Genomic DNA, 20,076 nt, shown 5'->3' with positions numbered 1-20,076 from the left:
CTCAGCTCAAATGTTACCTCCCTGGACAGTCTTTCCCCTGATTACTCATTCTAAATGAGCCTCTCCAGTTACTTTCTATCAGCCCATTTTATTTTCTTTTTGGGACCTACCACTAAGTACTATTATTTTTGTGTGTTTATGTTCATTTTTTGCTCTTTTGGCTATACTGACCAATGACACAGGGAACTTCTCCCCTGCTGTCTCTGCCTCATCCCAGTCTCTTTTCTAGGTACCAGGCACATAGTTGGTACTCAATAAATGTTTATTGAAAGAAAAAATACTGAGAAATAGTGAGTTTGAAATTATTCTTTTTTAAAAATCTAGTTTAGTTAAAACCTATGTGTTTGGGTTATCAGCCAAACTGAGGGTGAGATTGAGGATCTTATAGGGCAGCTATTGCAGTAGAAGGCTATGCTACCTCTATAAGTAGGACAAATAAAGGTAATACCTTAATACCTTTGAGCAAGGCCAACATTTGCCTCAGGGAAAAATTTTTAAATTTCTGTACCTGCTCTCAGCACTGTTGAAATGGGTAGATGAAGCCCCAAGAGTGAAATTATTTTAGTTTGGAAATCTTTTAAGTGGGCTTTACCAAAAGCTCACTCTAATCATCAAATTCAATCTGATGGTATCATTAGAACATCAGACTTTAGGCTAAGTAACTTCCAGGTGAACCCACCAATAAAAACTGCATTGCACAATGTCTGCTTAAATGATTTAACTCTAATCCAGGTAACCACTGGGAGACATTTAGCAACAACCATCATTTTGTTTTTAGAACCCTTCTATGTGAAGGCATTTTCAAACATTAATTAGTAAGTAATTAGAGAAAATTGTCCTTTAAAGCCCAGTTCTAGTGTAAAGCAATGAAGTCATGCATACAAATGAATTCTCATCCTGACTTCTATTGAGAAGTGGAGGCAGTTTGCATTTAGCTTACCCCAAAGTGGATATGGATTTAAAGTCAAAAGACAAGAGATAAACCAGGAAAACATTTGCGACTTGTGTAATGCAATCATTTCTAAAAGTGAAAAGACCATTAATCTTGTAGAAGAATAGGCAGAAGATATTAATAGACAACTTAAAGAAAAAAATAAGTTTAAATGGGCCCTTAGACATATGGCAACAAGGCTCAACCTCTGTCCTAATAAGAATATTGCATATTAAAATTATACTGAGATACCATTTCTGACCTATCAGGTGGTCAAAAATCCTAAACAATATGCTCTGTTATGAACTTGTGGGGAAACTTGTGCTTTCATATATTGTTTTAGGAATGCAAAATGTTACCACTTTATTGAGGGTAACTTGATCATATTTAATGAATATTTATATAAATTTTCCCTTTGACCCAGCAATTCCTAGGAAGATTAACACAAAGCTATTTATTATTTTTCTTAAAATAGCAAATGACTAGAAAAACAACCCAAATATCAAAAAAGTGGACTGCTTGAATAAACTATGGTATAGCTATACAATCAAGTATTCTACTGTTATAAAAAGACATATAAAAGAAATATGGAAAGGAATGATATTTAGATACTTTTAAGAGTAATTTAAATGAAAAGTGCAAGGTACAGAACAATGTTTATAGCATACATTCTGTGTAAGAAAGGAAAGAATGTTAATTTATATGTTATATATTCGTTTAAGATTATTAATATATTAAATACAATCCATATTGTAAACATACTATGCTTTTATATATAATATATAATAAGTTATAGCAGCATAACTAATATATATTTATATATATTTTTATTTATTTTTTGAGACAGAGTCTCTGTAGTAATCGGCTGGAATAATACAGTGGCATTATCCTGGCTCACTGCAGCCTCAACTTCCTGGGCTCAAGCTATCCTCCCACCTCAGCTCCCCAAGTAGCTGGGACTGCAGGTGCATGCTACCACATATGGCTAATTTTTGTATTTTTTGTAGAGATAGGGATTTATCATGTTGCCCAGGCTGCTTTTGAACTCCTGGGCTCAAGTGATCCTCCTGTCTCGGCCTCCCAAAGTGGTGAGAGTACAAGTGTGAGTCATGGTATCTGGCTTATATTTTCATATACTACTGCCTATTCTCTACTCCACTCAATACTAGGTGAATCATCAGATTTTCCACTCTATCTAGTGGGAACAGGCAGGTGACCAGCACTGTGTATCTGCTAGTTACTGTTTCCTTTTCTTTTAGGTGACTTTGGTGTTTAAGATTCCTTAAACACAATATGAAAAGCAGTAACCATAAAGTAAAATATTTATAAATTATGTTTCATTAAAATCAATAACTTGTCATCAAAAGACACTAGAGTAAAAATATAATTCACAGTGAGAAGACATTTATAATTTTTAAAGACTCCTAAAAATTAAGAAGACAGCCCAATATTTGTAAAATGAGTAAAAGACTTAAAACAGGCATTTCACAAAAAAAGGTGTATGGCCAGTGAGCATAAGACAAGATTCTCAATAGCATTTGTCATTAGGAAACTGCAAAAAAAAAAACAACAAAAAAAAACCCAACATATGGCCAAAGTAAAACTTTTCATTTTGTAAAATATATCAAGCCTGACACATATTAAGACTTATACACTCTATATTATATATGTATACATATGTACACATAGAGGTTATACTTCATTAAAAAAACCACAAAAGCTTAACATACACATATACACACCTCCACACACATGACTAGGAAAGTTCACTCATCTAGTTAGTGGCAGAGTAGAGACTGCTATTAAGATCTCTTACAGTTTTCAAACTTTTTTTTAAATGGAAGTACATGTGTGCATCTACATTTCTTCATTTATAACATGAACAATAAAAATCTAAGCTGCTGGGTGCAGTGGCTCACGCCTGTAATCCCAGCACTTTGGGAGGCCGAGGTGGGCGGATCACCTGAGGTCAGGCGTTCAAGACCTGGCCAACATGGTGAAACCCCATCTCTACTAAAAATGCAAAAAAAAATTAGCTGGGCGTGGTGGTGGGTGCCTGTAATCCCAGCTACTTGGGAGGCTGAGGCAGGAGAATCGCTTAAACCCAGCAGGCAGAGGTTGCAGTGAGCCAAGATCATGTCATTGTACTCCAGCCTGGGCAGCAAGAGCAAAACCTCGTCTCAAAATAATAATAATAATAATAATAATAATAATAATCATCATCATCATCATCATCATCAAAGCCTCATTGGAGTGAAGGTAAAGGATATAAAATAGCTTTATAAACTGATGAATAATGTAGTAAAGAAAAATACAAAATATCCGCAATGAGAAACCATTTTATACCTACTAGATTGGCAAACATTTTTAAAAGTCTGATAATACTAAATGTAGGAGATGACATGGAACAGATGGAACTCTTATTCGGAACTGAAGGGTGTGTATAACTACTTTAGAACACAGTTTGTCATTGTTTCATGATATTGCAAATGTGCTTACTCTAGTACTTAAATCAGTTTCACTCCTACGTGTGTACTCTAGTGACACTCCTGTAGTTCTAGACTAAGATGGGTTAATTTTTATTACTGTTTATAATAGCAAATAACTTTAAATATCCCAAATATTTCAATGAATACATAAATTGTGGCAAATTCACAGAGAGGGATTCATAAGATAGAAATAAACTGAATATACCGCAGCTATAGGAATAATATGGATGAATACCTGAGATAACAGTGTTAAAAAGACAAGTCATAGAAGAATACATAACCTTTTTATAAAGTTCAAAAATAGGCAAAATCGAACAGTGTCTTATTTAGGATACCAAAAAGTAAGAGAATTATTAAAAATTTAGAGTAGTGGCTATTTCAGAAAAGGTGGGTTTATTAGGAGAACTTTTACTGTTTTATTATGGACATTCATAAGTGAACTTGGATGGATCTTGGTTCTCTTTCTCTGGAGTATACTGGGAGGAGCATACTGACAGTGTCAGTCATTTTGGACATATTCCATTTCTTAAATGGTTATTAGAGGATTCAAGGATGTCAGTGTTAATCTTATACTTCATAGCTCAACTATTACCTATTCTATTTTATAAATATTAACAATTTTATAATCATATTTTGAAAATTAAGGTGTTGGAAAAGTAAATACCTTGAAGTAAATAGTCATTTTCTCTGGCTGGTGACACTACAGGGCACTTGACGTTTTATATTATGCATTTCTAAATCTTGTGGGTCTTTAATAATTAAAATGCATTTTTTATATTTAGAAAAGATGATTATAGAAAGTAAAATAACATGCAAAATTTTTACAGTATGTTTCTAACAAGAGTGGTAACCTTGAGTTATATGCTATTCTATTAAACTGTCATATCAGTCTTGATACTAAAGATATTCTTGCCAATCACCAGGCCCAATATTTACTCCCATTGCAGACTTTCAGATGAACATCTTTATCTTTCATCAGTATTTTAATAAGTCTAAATTTAGGTTAGTGTTTTCTTTATTGGTATAATATACTTATGTATCTATTTATATGCAGTATTAAACAATTGCCTGCATTCAACAGGAATGGGCTAAATAAAGAAAAACAATAAATAAAAATTTAAAAAGTCCCATATCACTTGCTTTAAGTAAAAGTTAATTTTAAAGGCTGTGTGATAAATACCCCTTGCTTGCAAGACACTGCCTGTGCAAGACACTTTTTTATTTAGAATTTCTTTTAGAACCTATAACTAAGTGTAAATATGTAATCATAAGAGGTTGAACTTAGTGTAAATATGTAATTAAAACTTTTTACCACAACTTCTTATAATTTCATATTTATACTTAGTTATAGGTCTGAAAATGATTATTATTATATTTTTTAAGACAGAGTTTTGCTCTGTCATCTAGGCTGGAGTGCGGTGGCGCAGTCATGGCTCACTGGAGCCTCAACCTCCCAGGCGCAGGTGATCCTCTTGCCGCAGACTCCTGAGTAACTGGGACTACAGGCACATGCCACCACACTTGGCTAACCATGGTTAACACCTGGGCACTGGCTTGTTGCCCAGGCTAGTCTCAAACTCTTCCCACCTTGGCCTCCTGTTGTTGAGATTACAGGTGTGAGCCACTGTGCCCAGTCAACATTTTAATTTTAAAGGAACAAAAATATAAATTATATGGTTTCAAATCCATATTTCTATGATTAATTTAAAATCTTTAAAAAAGTGTAACTTTATATAGAATGTGAAATATTTTAGAAACATATGAATGATGTAATTGATAATGAAACACTAGTTTCCCATAGTATCAAGTTTATACCTATTTCTTGAGTTGACTACCTTGAAGAATATGGTGTATCTCCATTTTTATGGGAGAATAAATAAATCTCTATTTTGATTTTTTTTGTGTGTTTGCTTTTGTGTTTATGTGATTAGACAAATATAATGGTTGTAGAAAAGGTCTTTTTAACATCTACTTTTCTTATATGACTATATAATTTAAAAAATTGCATATTCTCTTTAGAATATTTTCTAAATGAGTGCTCTAAAAATGTCACCTTAAGGCATAATGTTTGGAAAACATAATGTATTTATATTCTTGATGTAGATTTCAATAACATGCTAAGTTTTGCTCTGGTTAAATTTTTCCTGTATCCTCAGAGAAATTAATGACAATATTTTGACATAAGGTTTTCAGATTTTGCATTATTAAAATTAGAGTTGCATAGAATAAAAGAAAGCAATCCTTTTACTAGTCCTAGGAAAGGATTAGATAAGCATGGCATGTTTTATAAATTAAACACAGTTCTTATTTGGATCAAAAGTCTAAGCAGTTTTTATAGATTTCTCAGGTTAAATGGAAATGTATTCCACTTTTCATAATGTGAAAAAATGTCTAAATTTGTAATTGTAATATTTGTATGCTGTGAGCTACCTCCACTTTATAAACTTACCAAAGTTCCTCCAGAGATACAAATTATGACTAACAATACTTGTTAACCAATTTAAAATTTTCCAACTAAAAGTTAATAATTGATTAAAGTAGTTGTTTATCAGCTTTCTAAGCTGGAATTCAGACACAAATCCTTAACCTTTTTAAATACTCCCTTTCTCCACTCCTTATCCCCACATCTTCTTCCCCAGTAAAGTCACAAAACTCCCTAAATTTAAGTATTAAAATTTTTTAACTTTGTAGATTCAGAGGGTACATGTGCAGGTTTTTTACAAGGATATATTGCCTGACATTTAGGTTTGGGGTGTGACCTACGTAGTGAGCATAGTACCCAATACATAGTTTTTCAATCCTTGCCCTCCTCCCTGTTGTGTCTGTGGTTCCTATCTTTATGTCAGTGTGTACACAGTGTTTAGCTCCCACTCATAAGAGAGAATATGCAGTATTTGATTTTCATTTTCTGTGTTAATTTGCTTAGGATAATGGCCTCCAGCTGCATCCATGTTGCTGCAAAGGACATGATTTCATTCTTTTTATGGCTGTGTAGTATTCCATAATGCAAATGTGCCACATTTTCTTTATCCAGTCCACCAATATGGGCACCTAGGTTGATTCCATTGTCTTTGCTATTATGAATAGGGCTGCAGTGAACATATGAGTGCATGTATCTTTTTGGTAGAATGATTTCTTTTCCTTTGTGTATATAGCCAGTAATGGGATTGCTGGGTTGAATGGTGGTTCTATTTTCATTCCTTTGAGAAATCTCTAAACTAATTTCTACAGTGGCTGAACTAATTTACATTCCCACCAACAGTGTATAAGCATCTCCTTTTCTCTTCAGCCCTGCCAACATCTGTTATTTTCTGACTTAAAAAAATAATTTCAACTTGTGTTTTAGATCGGGGGTAAACGTGCAGGTTTGTTACATAGGTATATTGTGTGATGCTGAGGTTTAGGGTATGAATGATACTGTCACCCAGGTAGTGAGCATAATACCTGATAGGTAGTTTTTTAGCACTTGCCCCACTCCCTCTCTCCTCTCTCTAGTAGTCTCCAGTGCCTGTGTTCCTGTGTTTATGCCCATGTGTGCCCAGTACTTAACTCTCACTTACAGATGAGAACATGTGGTTTGGTTTTCTGTTCCTGCGTTAATTCACATAGGATAATGGCCTCCAGCTGCATCCATGTTGCTGCAAAGGCATGATTTCATTTTTTTAATGATGAATGCATAGTGTTCCATGGTGTATATGTACCACGCTTTCTTTACTGAATCCATCATGGTTGATTCCGTGCCTTTGCTGTTGTGAATAGTGCTGCAATCAATCTATGAGTACCTGTGTCATTATGGTAGAACAATTTATATTCCTTTAGATATATATATATATCCAATAATGAAATTTCTGGGTCAATTGATAGTTCAGTTTTAATTTCTTTGAGAAATCACCACAATGCTTTCCACAGTGGCTGAATTAATTTACATTCCCACAAGCAGTGTATAAACATTCCCTTTTCTCCATAACCTCTTGCCAGCATCTGCTATTTTTTGACTTTTTAATAATAGCCCTTCTGACTTGTGTGGGATGGTATCTCATTGTGTTGGTTTTTTTCTTTTCTTTTTCTTTTCTTTTCTTTCTTTTTTTTTTTTTTTTTTGAGACAGGGTCTCTCTGTCGCCCATGCTGGAGTGCAGTGGCACAATCTTGGCTCACTGCAGTCTCTGCCTCTCGGGTTCAAGCAATTCTCCACAGATGTGTACCACCATGCCCAGCTAATTTTTGTATTTTTAGTAGAGATTGGGTTTCACCATGTTGGCCAGGCTGTTCTTGAACTCCCAGCCTCATGTGATCCACCCACCTCAGCCTCTGAAAGTGATGGGATTATAGACCTGAGCCACTGCACCCAGCCTTGTTGTGGTTTTGATTTGCATTTCTCTAATGATTAATGATACTGAGCATCTTTTCATCGGCTTGCTGGCCACATGTATGTCCTCTTTTGAAAAATGTATTTTCACATCCTTTGACCACATTTTAATGGGGTTCTTTGTTTTTTGCTTGAAATTTGTTTAAGCCCCTTGTAGATTCTGGATATTTGTTTGATGCATAGTTTGCAAATAATTTCACCCATTCTGTAGGTTTTCGGATTGCTGTGTTGATAGTTTCTTTTTCTGTGCAGAAGCTTTTCAGTTTAATTAGATTCCACTTGCCAACTCTTGGGCTTTTGTAGCAGTTGCTTTTGAGGACTTAGTAATAAATTCTTTGCCAAAGTTGATATCCAGAGGGTATTTCCTAGGTTTTCTTTTAGGATTTCTATAGTCCTTGGCCTTACATTTAAGTCTAATCCATTTTGAATTAATTTTTTTTTGAGGTGGCATCTGGCTCTGTCACCCAGTCTGGAGGGCAGTGGTGCCATCTTGACTCACTGCAACCTCTGCCTCCAGAGTTCAAGTGATTCTCCTGCCTCAGGCTCCCAAGTAGCTGGGATTATAGGTGCATGCCACCACGCCTGGCAATTTTTTTTTCTTTGTATTTTTAGTAGAGACAGAGTTTCACCATATGGGCCAGGCTGGTCTCAAACTCCTGGCCTTAAGAGATCTGCCAGCCTCGGCTTCCTAAAGTGCTGGGATTATAGGTGTGAGCCACCCCACCTGGCCATCTTGAATTAATTTTTGTGTATGGTGATATGTAGAGGTCCAGTTTCATTCTTCTGCATATGGTAAACCAGTTATCCCAGCACCATTTATTGAATAGGGAGTTCTTTCCCCATTTTTTATTTTATTTTATTTTATTTTATTTTATTTTATTTTATTTTATTTTTATTATTATACTTTAAGTTCTGGGATACATGTACAGAACTTGCAGGTTTGTTACATAGGTATACACGTGCCATGGTGGTTTGCTCAACCCATCATCTACATTAGGTATTTCTCCTAATGCTATCCCTCTCCTAGCCCCCACACCCCCCAACAGGCCCCGGTGTGTGATGTTCCCCTCCCTGTGTTCATGTGTTCTCATTGTACAACTCCCACTTACAACTGAGAACATGCGGTGTTTGGTTTTCTGTTCCCGTGTTAGTTTGCTGAGAATGATGGTTTCCAGCTTCATCCATGTCCCTGCAAAGGACATGAACTCATCCTTTTTATGGCTGCATAGTATTCCAGGGTGTGTATGTGCCACATTTTCTTTATACAGTCTGTCATTGATAGGCATTTGGGTTGGTTTCAAGTCTTTGCTATTATGAATAATGCTGCAATAAACATATGTGTGCATGCATCTTTATAGTAGAATGATTTATAATCCTTTGGGTATATACTCAGTAATGGGATTGCTGGATCAAATGGTGTTTCTGGTTCTAGATCCTTGAGGAATTGCCACACTGTCTTCCACAATGGTTGAACTAATTTACACTCCCACCAACAGTGTAAAAGTGTTCCTATTTCTCCACATCCTCTCCAGTGTATGTTGTTTCCTGACTTTTTAATGATCACCATTCTAACTGGCGTGAGATGGTATCTCATTGTGGTTTTGATTTGTATTTCTCTAATGACCAGTGATGATGAGATTTTTTTCATGTTTGTTGGCCACATAAATGAGACTTTTGAGAAGTGTCTGTTCATAGCCTTTGCCCACTTTTTGATGGGGTTGTTTGCTTTTTTCTTGTAAATTTGTTTCAGTTCCTTGTAGATTCTGGATATTAGCCCTTTGTCAGATGGATAGATTGCAAAAATTTTCTCCTATTTTGTAGGTTGCCTGTTCACTCTGATGATAGTTTCATTTGCTGTGCAGAAGTTCTTTAGTTTAATTAGATCCCATTTGTCAATTTTGGCTTTTGTTGCCATTGCTTCTGTGTTTTAGTCATAAAGTCTTTGCTCATGCCTATGTCCTGAATGGTATTGCCTGGGTTTTCTTCTAGGGTTTTTCTGGTTTTAGGTTTTATGCTTAAGTCTTTAATCCATTTTGAGTTAATTTTTGTAAGGTGTAAGAAAGGTGTCCAGTTTCAGTTTTCTGCATATGGCTAGCCAGTTTTCCCAACACCATTTATTACATAGGGAATCCTTTCCCCATTGCTTGTTTGTGTCGGGTTTGTCAAATATCAGATGCTTGTAGATGTGTGGTGTTATTTCTGAGGCTTCTGTTCTGTTTCATTGGTTTATATATCTGTTTTAATACCAGTACCCTGCTGTTTTGGTTATTGTAGCCTTGTAGCCTTTTTGATTTTAGCTGTAGCCTTTTTGATTTTAGCTACTCTATTGAGTGTGAAATGTTACCCTATTGTGGTTTTAATTTACGTTGGATCATGTTGAACACTCTTTTATGTACCTATTTGCCATTCTTATAACTTCTTTTGTGAAGTGTATATTCACTCTTTACTGCAAGGGGATTATTAGTCTTTTTACCCTGGATTTGGAGTAGTTTGTATATATTGTGGATATGTCTTCTTCTGTATAGCTATCTTCTTGCTTCTACTGTTTAACAGTAATAACAAAAGGATGTTATACATAAAAGATATTGATACATTTAATACTTCTAAGCTGCTGGCAGTTTTGGAAGGAAAGTAATTAGTATTTAAAACACAGACTTTATAACTTTAAATTTAAAACAAAAATTACATTCTATTTTGTGTTTGATTTCAGGTGCAGTTAAAAACTAGCATTTCTAGTCAGTATGTAATTCGGATGCAACCGACTAATAGATGCCTTTCTACACTGGAGTGTGCAGCTGTTGCTCTTTCCATCTTGGAGAAAAATAATTACATACAAGAGGTACGTCTTTGGAAGGTTATAGTTTTTGAAAGTGGGAATTTTCTTGAATTTTACGTAGAAGATTTAGACATGCTTGTTAAATTTGTAACTCATGTGACAAGTAGAATCTTCTGTGATAGAAATTTATGTACTTTTATAACCTTCTTTCCCCTCTGGTGTTTTTCTGTGTTAGTTGAGCATTCCAGATTGCATTATTTAAATATTCATACTAAGCTGTGCAAACATAATTTGTAATACGCTAAATTACAGTTAAGTAGCACAACATTAAATAGTTTTTTGGCTAGATTTTTCTTCTAGTGTTTTCTCTTCTCTTTTTGGTATTTTGTGTTCTCTTGTGCTCAGCCTTTTCTTCTTTTTAGTTAAAAGAACATTCTATAGCAACATTTTAATTTTTGCATTGGTGCTGTTATTTGAGGAGGTATACTAACTTTCTGTTTCTCATATTAACCTTGCTTAGAATGTAAAAAAGACATTTTTCTTGGGAAAAAAAAAGCCTAGAAAATATGAAAACATTATAACCTGCAGTTATTTTAATTTCTATGAAAGCATGATGATTTCATATAAAATTAATAATCATCAGCAAAGAATAATGTTTCAGTGTGCTTACTAACATCTCAGTCTTTTGGAACATATAAGAAACTTAGCATTTGTAGCAAAAGAAAAAATAGTGAAATAAAACCTAAATTGTTATGGTTTTTTAATTATTGAAAAGTTTTGATAAATACAACTCAATAAGAAAGTCAGTGGATAATAAGCACAAATAAATGGGATTTATAACTCTGCCTTCAAAACACTGCATAAACACATGCATGCACACATGCATGTACACACACACGTGAGGTACTCTTTCTTGCCTTCTCTCTCATTATCCATTATGGTTACAGTTATGAGTATGCCTTAAACACTAAGGAAATTTCAATAACAGATGAAAGCTCAGTTCAGAGTAAATGTATTAGCTACCAAGATATTAATCCTAAAGAGAACAAAAATATATCAAAAGCAAGGAGCTTTAAAGAATATTAGAGGCAGGCATGGCCAGGCGCAGTGGCTCATGCCTGTAATCCCAGCACTTCGGGAGGCTGAGGCAGGTGGATCATGAGGTCAACAGATCAAGACCATCCTGGCTAACGTGGTGAAACCCCGTCTCTACTAAAAATACAAAAAATTAGCCAGGCGTGGTGGTGGGTGCCTGAAGTCTCAGCTACTTGGGAGGCTGAGGCAGGAGAATGGCGTGAACCCAGGAGGCGGAGCTTGCAGTGAGCCGAGATTGCACCACTGCACTCCAGCCTGGGCGACAGAGCAAGACTCTGTCTCAAAAAAAAAAAATGTTATAAGCAGGCATTGAATTACTTTTTTCCTCTCCTCTACCTTAACCTGTGGAAAATGTCAGAGTTGGAGACTTTTTTTTTTTTCTTTTGAAAGAAGTAGGCTTTTCGTGTATGTGTGTGTGTGTGTGTGTGTGTGTGTGTGTGTGTGTGTGTGTTTGAGTAGACTTTGTTTTGGGTCTAGGCAATTTCACTTTCTCTGCCTTTGAAAAAAAATTCATGAAGGACCATAGATTCTTACTTTAAATGAGCAGGGAGTGTTCTCAGACACCTTTCCATCTCCTCTAACCATGTCACCTACTCCCATGTCCCTAGCCATGATCATAGTACTTTATATACCCCATACGTATCTTTCTGTTTATTTACCATCGTCTCTGTATATTCTTAAGCAAATATATATACATACACGCTCTTCACAGGTGTCTTTATAATAGAGTTATATAACTCAGTGCTATTGTTTAAACTTGCTTTCTCTACAGTCTCTGCATTTTCTTTTTTGTTGATGTAAAACTCTAGGATCAGACAACATCAGACCAAACAAGGACCCACTGAAAGTTCAAATTTTGAGGGAAAAATATATTCCTTAGCTATAGATTTAAAGCTTACTTTTCTCTCCTTTTGGGTTCTGGAAAGAATTCTCTATGGACTTATATCTCTTATTCCCACAATTGGAAGTGGATCTTTACTACAATCCTAAATGTAACCTTTAATGTTAGTAATGGTGCTGTTATGTTAATAGCAGTTGTAGAATAATAGGGTTGCAGTTATGGAAAGGGTTTGTACTACTACTACTACTACTAATTCTCGTAGTGCTCCCTTCTCTCCAGTTTTATAATATTTTGATGTTAATTAATGTACCATCTACTTGTAAAAAAAGATAAATTTAAAAATTAATGTACCATTTTATTTAGGAACCCTATTAGCTAAAAATATTTCAGGCTTTATTTTACAAATGTTCTAGACTCTACAAAGTATTAGAATGAATTCTTTCAAAGTTAACTGATAAGGACGTTTTTGAAAAAATGATATAACATTATATATTTAGGACAGCTTTCTTCATGTTGTTTTAGGGCCTCTTCTTCATCAGCATTTTTTCATTCTTTCATTAATTCTGTTGTTTTATATAACCCAAGGCATTTATTGATGACATAAAGCCACAGGCTGACTTGAATCTTGCTAGATTGTGCTTTGTGATGTGATATCTTAAAAAAACAAAACCAAAAAAGGAATCCTTATTGTGACAACTTGAGACTTGCAAAATACATTCTGAGTGTAATATGTAACAAAAGGCAAAGTTTAAGACAATGGAATGGTGACAGGACCCATTATCTCTTCAGCTTTTGTTATTGTTGTCTGTAGATAAAATTAAACATAAAGTCCCAAAGTAATAGTGAGGTATTGGAACCCTCATTCTGCTTGCTTTGGTTGCCAGGAGTAATTGTACTGCAGTGGCCAGGAGTAGAAAAAGGATGTTTGACGGTCAGACCTGTGATTTGGGAGGTACTGATAACATGGTGGGAGCGTGAACAGAAGAAATACATAACGAAACATCTCAAGTTACTTATTATTACAGATGGCAAAAATTGCCTCCAGCCACAGTTTATAGTAAAAGCTGTTTTCTTAGTGGGGAAATCCCACATCCAGCCTTTTCAAATCTAGTTACAAGAAAAAAATTAGCATCTAGTTACGATAATAAATTAGCATCTTTGTGAAATGCAGTATCAGTCTGCCCTGAACATAGGGGTTTTATTTCCCTCCTGGGAAGGAAAGTGGTGACACACACTTTTTCCCAATAATGTTTTATCAGGGGCATTCTAATAAAACCTTAAGATGGTGGGGGAGAATAGTACATTTTCTTTTTCTTTTTCCTTTCTTTTTCCTCTTCTCTTTGCTTCACTTTGCTTTGCTTTTCTTTTTCTTTTCCCACAGAGTCTTGCTCTGTCACCCAGGCTGGAGTGCAGTGGCATGATCTTGATTCACTGCACCTTCTGCCTCCCGGGTTTAAGTGATCTTCCCACCTCAGCCTCCCAAGTAGCTGGGACTACAGGTGCATGCCACCATGCCCAGCTAATTTTTGTATTTTTTGTAGAGATGGGAGAGGCGGGGGGAGTCTCATGTTGCCCAGATTGGTCTTGAACTCCTAGAGGATTTAAGTGATCCATCTGCCTTGGCCTGCCAAAATGTTGGAATTACAGGCCTGAGCTACCGTGCCCACCAGAGAAGAGTCAATTTTCACTTGGCTTTATTCTATAGAGGCAGGGCTCCTCAAAATAAAGAACTTGGCACAGAATAGCTTTGTTAGTCTGTTGTCTCATCCTCACTCTATTCTAGAGCAGTTTTTCAAGCACCTGAAAGTATGGCTACAGGAAAGTAGCATGATACGGACTTTGAAGTAGTTTTGAATTACAACTTATTATCATCACTTTTGCAAGTGGGCAGACCACATAATTTCTTTGTACTTGTGTTCTTATCTGTAATATACAGATAGTTACCTCATAGTATTTCAAGAACTGAGGTAATAATGAGTAATTGCCACAGTTGTCCGCACAGGCACTCAAAAAGAGTTAATTCTTTTGCCCTTCTTTTCCTCTAATTTTTGCCTGTAGATTGGCAAAAGAAAGTGTGAACTAAAAGGTGGTGGCTTTCATTAGCTACTGCAGTATTTACTGGACTTTTCAGACCTTGGAAGCCTTTAGCTTAGGGATCTTTTTTATTACAGAACCTTCTCTACTTACGAAGTTTTATCATAGGAATTTTTAAAGATAGATGTGGCAGAACCTTTTCTATAGCCTGAATGTTTTGACTGTACCCAATACCAGCGGTTGGTAGTAATGGTTCCTTGAAAACTGTCACTTTTCACATGCAGCAAAAATGATTTACTAGGATAGGCTACAACTTTAAAACTCTAAAGTTGAAATCACATAAGATGACAAAACTTTATGCATCTCTCATGCTGTTTGTCTAGTGGGATTACCCTGAGGACCTCTGCTCATTGCAGTCACCCAGGCATCCATCCTGATGGAGGAACTATCTAGATAATTCATCCCACTTTCATCAAGGAAGGGGCAAGGAAGGTGGTGAATCCTATACCACTTTTAATGCTTCTGCCCTAAGGTGACGCATATTAGTTGTACTCACATTTCATTAACCAAAGCAAGTGATATGGCTGTGCCTAACTTTAAAAAGGGATAGAAAATGCCAATCTACTCATGTGTCAAGAAGGAGGTCTGGACTGTTTGTGAACAGCTGTAGGGAGTACCAACAGAGATGGAGTGGGGATCTGATTCAGATCTGCCTGTTTCCAAAATTCATTCTCTTCATTACCTCAGTAAATTGATAGAATCTTGTCTTCAGGATGTAAAAGTTGGAATCTATTGACCATAAGAGTATGAGTTTTCTTCTCTATACAAGAATCTAATAAATGTCATAAAATATCAATAGAATCTTCAGTTGTCTTGTTCTGTATGTAGTCCTAGGTATGTTTCCTAGGTACGATGTTTCAGAATCCAATCAGTCCACTGTGCTGACTCTGTAAAGTATGTAAAGTCATATATTGTTATTTTAGCATTCCTTCTCTTGTTTTCTCCTTTAAAATAAATTATGAGAACATGCTTAAGGAGTTTTCTACAATAATATTGTGCAGAGCCTTTCCAAGATGTTTACCTTTTTTCTTTCTTTCTCTTTCTCCCTCCCTCCTTTCCTTCCTCCCTCCCTCCCTCCCTCCCTTTTTTCTTCCCTTTCCCTTTTCTTTTCCTTCCTTCTTTTTATTTCTTTTCTTTGGTTTCTCATTCTGGACTGGGTGCATTGGCTCACACCTGTAATCCCAGCACTTTGGGAGGCTGAGGCTGGCGGATCAGGAGGTCAGGAGTTTGAGACCAGCCTGGCTAATATGTTGAAACCCTGTCTCTACTAAAAATACAAAAATTAGCTGGGCATGATAGCGCATGCCTGTAGTCCCAGCTACTTGGGAGGCTGAGGCGGAAGAATCACTTGAATCCAGGAGGCAGAGGTTGCAGTGAGCTGAGATCATGCCACTGCACTGCAGCCTGGGTAACAGAGTGAGACTCCATCTCAAAAAAAAAGAAGAAGAAAGTTTCTTATTCTGCCACCGAGGCTGGAGTGCAGTGGTATGATCATGGTCCACTGCTGCCTTGACCTCCTGCCTCAGCCTCCCAAGTAGCTGGGACCACAGGTGCATACCACCATGTCTGACTAATTCTTTCTTTCTTTCTTTCTTTCTTTCTTTCTTTCTTTCTTTCTTTCTTTCTTTCTTTCTTTCTTTCTTTCTTTCTTTCTTTCTTTCTTTCTTTCTTTTCTTCCTTCCTTCCTTCCTTCCTTCCTTCCTTCCTTCCTTCCTTCCTTCCTTCCTTTCTTTCTTTCTTTCTTTCTCTCTCTCTCTCTTTCTCCTTCCTTCCTTCCTTCCCTCCCTCCCTCCCTCCCTTCCTCCCTCCTTCCTTCTTTCTTTTCTTTTCTTTTCTTTTCTTTTCTTTTCTTTTCTTTTCATAGAAACAGGGTCTTGCCATGTTGCCTAGGCTGGTCTCAAACTCGTGGGCTCAAGCAATCCTCCTGCATCAGCCTCCCAAAATGCTGGGATTACAGATGTGAGGGTGTATATTACAGTAAGGAATTATATTTGCCTCCATGTAAGAGAGCCCTTACTGTAGTGGTTAATTCACATGGGGTTTTCTTTTTCTCCTGTAAATCACAAATGCTGAGGTGGGCAGTCCTGACTGGGAATGCAGCTTGAAAAAGACTTCAGGGACAAGTTTTCTTTTCTTTCTGTCCATCATCTTATGTATTTGGCTTTAATCTTCATGTTTATTGTCTGGGAGTCATATGATGCTTGTCCTACCTTCAATCATTTTCTAGGCAGGAAAAAAGGACAAAAACCTATGCCTGCTAAGTTTGTCCCCTTTAAAGAGTATCTCTAGAAGCCCTATCCAAGGACTTCTAGTTACATCTTCTTGGATAGATTGGGTCATTAGTCAATGTAATATTAGTAGCTGGACACATTGCTACCTTGAATATAATTTGAATTATTTTAATAAGGGAGAAAATGAATACGAAGAAGCAACTACCAGTGACTATCACAATTTTTAAGAGTTCATTGTAAATTAAAGCTAATTAGCCCCTTTTCTATCACTTATGTTGTGCGTCAGCCTCCCAAAATGCTGGGATTACAGATGTGAGAGTGTATATTATAGTTAGGAATGATATTTGGCCGTGTGTAAGAGAACCGTTACTGCAGTTATTAATTCACATGGGGTTTTCTTTGTGGGTTAATAAGTTTTCATGTAGACATTGTCAATTTTTTGTAGTTAAATCTATCAATCTATCAGTTTTTCTTTGTTTCTTTTGTGATCCTGTAACAATCTGTTCAATTGTTTTTGCTATATTTTTGAAAACATCTGCATCAGGGGTCTCAGGCCCAAGGAAGGAATCTCACCCAAAATATGTTTAAAACACTGGCATAGTGTTGTTATTTTTTTAATTTTTGAATTTGAATAACTTTAGGTAGAGCATATACTCCAGTTGTATTACAACCACCACTATTGTCAGTTGGCTTATAAAGATCCACCTAGTTTACTGGTTTCTGTTACGTGACTGGCCTATAGGTATTTGAATTTAGACAGGTTCAGATATTGTTAGAATGATTTCAAATGCACCAAAACCTGGGTATCTAACTTGTATGTGGTCCATGGCACTAATGTGAGAGAAATAGCAAACTGTTTACCCATTGCTGCCATCATCTAATTGTTATCAGGTGTCAGTAAGCTCGCATTAATTTGTCATAGAAACTGAATTGACTGTTTGATGTACTTATCTTTGTATTTAAATGTTTCATTTAGTCTGCTTGTTACAGATTCAGTTATAATGGCAACAGTTTTTCCTGGTGTTTGAATAAGTTAATGTATAAAACTAATATCAGACTTTATTACCTATGTGGAAAATCAGTATTTGTATGTTTTTACTAAAATTCCTTAGTGTGATATTAAGGTGTGAATTTTAAAGACATTATTCATCTAGAAATAATTACATATTTATCAGAGTGCCTACTGTTTCTCATAGTTAAAAGCCAATCATAATAAAAGAAACATAATGACTCCTATTTCTCAATGAAAAATGTAGATAGAATATCATGATTTGTCATAGACACTTTTTTAGTGTCTTTTTTTTTCTTAACAGACTTTGCTTCGCCCTCTTCAAGCTTTATGCTCTTTTCAACTTCAGCATGGTGCCCAAATTCGCCTCAGCAAGGAACACCTTCTGAAAAATGGATTATATACTAAACCAATGCCAAAGAACAAACGCAAACTCAGGAAAATGGAATTGTTAATGAATAGCGTTAAAATTTAGTACAGTTATTCTTTTGGTGCTAGCTTACCTGTCTTCATCTAACAATACCAAGTTAAGTTTTCATATAGTTTAGGTCTGTAGGTTTTTGACTTGCTGAAGAATGAGAATTGCATACTAATCTTACCCAGAAGAAGGAAGTAAACCAAATATTCATAAAAACAAATAAACAAAAATTCACTGGCTCACTGAAAAGCAGGATTTCATATTGTACTTGTTTTTAAAAATGTGCCTCTAATACATGTTTTCAAACCCAAAATTAAAATGTGATTCGTTGTTGAGATGGGTTAGAAATTCTTACTTGTAAAATAGAAGGAAATTGTCGTAGTGGATTGGAACGGTGTTGTTTCCATTAGTGTTTATACATAATTAGGTGTAGACCAATAATATAAGATACCTACATTGGTTTGCAGTCCTAACTGTATAGTTTGAAGTAAGTAGCAAAAGAAAATATAATTACCAAGTTTTATTATTTTGTAAAATAGTATAAAGGAATAAGGAAACTTTAAATATTATTTAGGGGCTAAATTTGAACTCAGCTAATATGATTTAAGTGCTCTATTAATTGCCCTGATTTTTAAAGAGGTGCATGTAATTTTGAAATAGCACACATTTTCATTTGTAATCACTCTGGATAAATTTGTATTTTTCAATGTTCATTGAACAGGCTGATTGACTTTGGTAAACTTATTTTATTGATGTTTTCATATGGAAAATAATAAGTGGAATATGATACAACTGTTATTTTCGGAACATATTTCTTTAGGGCTATTTAAGATAACCTTTTTAATGGGCAAAAACCTTGAATTTGAGAGAAAAAATTCCTCCTGCTTTGTGGAAAAATATTTGCTGGGATTTTGTATGGAATAAGAGACATGTATGTAACATATATTTATATGCAGCCTAAGTCTACTGCAATTATGTACACATCTTGGCAAGAAGAGGGGATTTTGTTTAGTCTTTGTTTATGACTTCTAGAGTTTCTGTATCTGGTGTTAAGTTGTAAGGAAAAACTAAACATGCAATTTAAAGGTAAACTTGGTAACTATTTATAGAGCATATACCAATGATTATTTCCCACAGTTTTCATGCTCGTTTGTTTATTATTTACTTGGATTAGACTCATTAAAAGCTATAATGCTGGTCACAATTAGAATGCTAATATTTGGGGAAACTATGCAGAAAATATTTTGAAGTATTAAAAGTTAGAGTGCTAGCTTCTATTGTTGATTTATTTTTGGATTTAAAAACAAATTAGGGCTGGGCCCGTTTGCTCACACCTGTAATCCCAGCACTTTGGGAGGCTGAGATGTGAGAATTGCTTGAGCCCAGGAGTTTGAGACTAGCTTTGGCAATATGGTGAGACCCCATCTCCATACAAAATTTCTTAAAAAAATAATTAGCTGGATGTGGTGGTGTGTACCTGTAGTCCTAGCTACTTAGGAGGCTGAGGTGGGAGGATCACTTGAGTGTAGGAGATGAAGGCTTCGAGGAGCTATGTTCATTCTACTGTACTGCAGCCTGGGCTACAGAGTGAGACCTGTCTAAAATAAATAAATGAATGAATGAATGAATGAATGCCTGGGCTACAGAGTGAGACTTATCTAAAATAAATAAATAAATAAACAAACTGATTTACAATATAAAGCACCTAATATCAAATGATTATTTGGTGTACTGGAAAAGAAACAGCATATAATGTATAATAGTTTCTTTTTGGGGCTAATTTTTCACATTGATATTAAACTTTATGAGTTTCTTTTAGCTGTTAT

The 20,076-nt window shown here is 35.6% G+C and overlaps 1 protein-coding gene across 2 annotated transcripts in view; it reads left to right on the top strand.

Annotated features, from left to right (window-relative positions):
- The window catches only part of DTWD2 (DTW domain containing 2), a 158,050-nt gene extending 138,486 nt beyond the window's left edge, over nucleotides 1–19,564 (top strand). The window contains 2 exon segments of one of the 2 annotated variants that reach the window (NM_001261379.1): nucleotides 10,497–10,625; nucleotides 18,137–19,564. In NM_001261379.1, the coding sequence (NP_001248308.1) occupies nucleotides 10,497–10,625; nucleotides 18,137–18,307 (300 nt within the window). In that variant the 3' untranslated portion in view covers nucleotides 18,308–19,564. 2 annotated transcript variants of the gene reach the window in all.
- Nucleotides 19,565–20,076: the final 512 nt, after the last annotated feature.

This window comes from Macaca mulatta, chromosome 6, assembly GCF_049350105.2.
Source record: "Macaca mulatta isolate MMU2019108-1 chromosome 6, T2T-MMU8v2.0, whole genome shotgun sequence".
Lineage (NCBI taxonomy): Eukaryota > Metazoa > Chordata > Mammalia > Primates > Cercopithecidae > Macaca > Macaca mulatta.
This window is presented reverse-complemented; position numbering and strand designations above follow the sequence as displayed.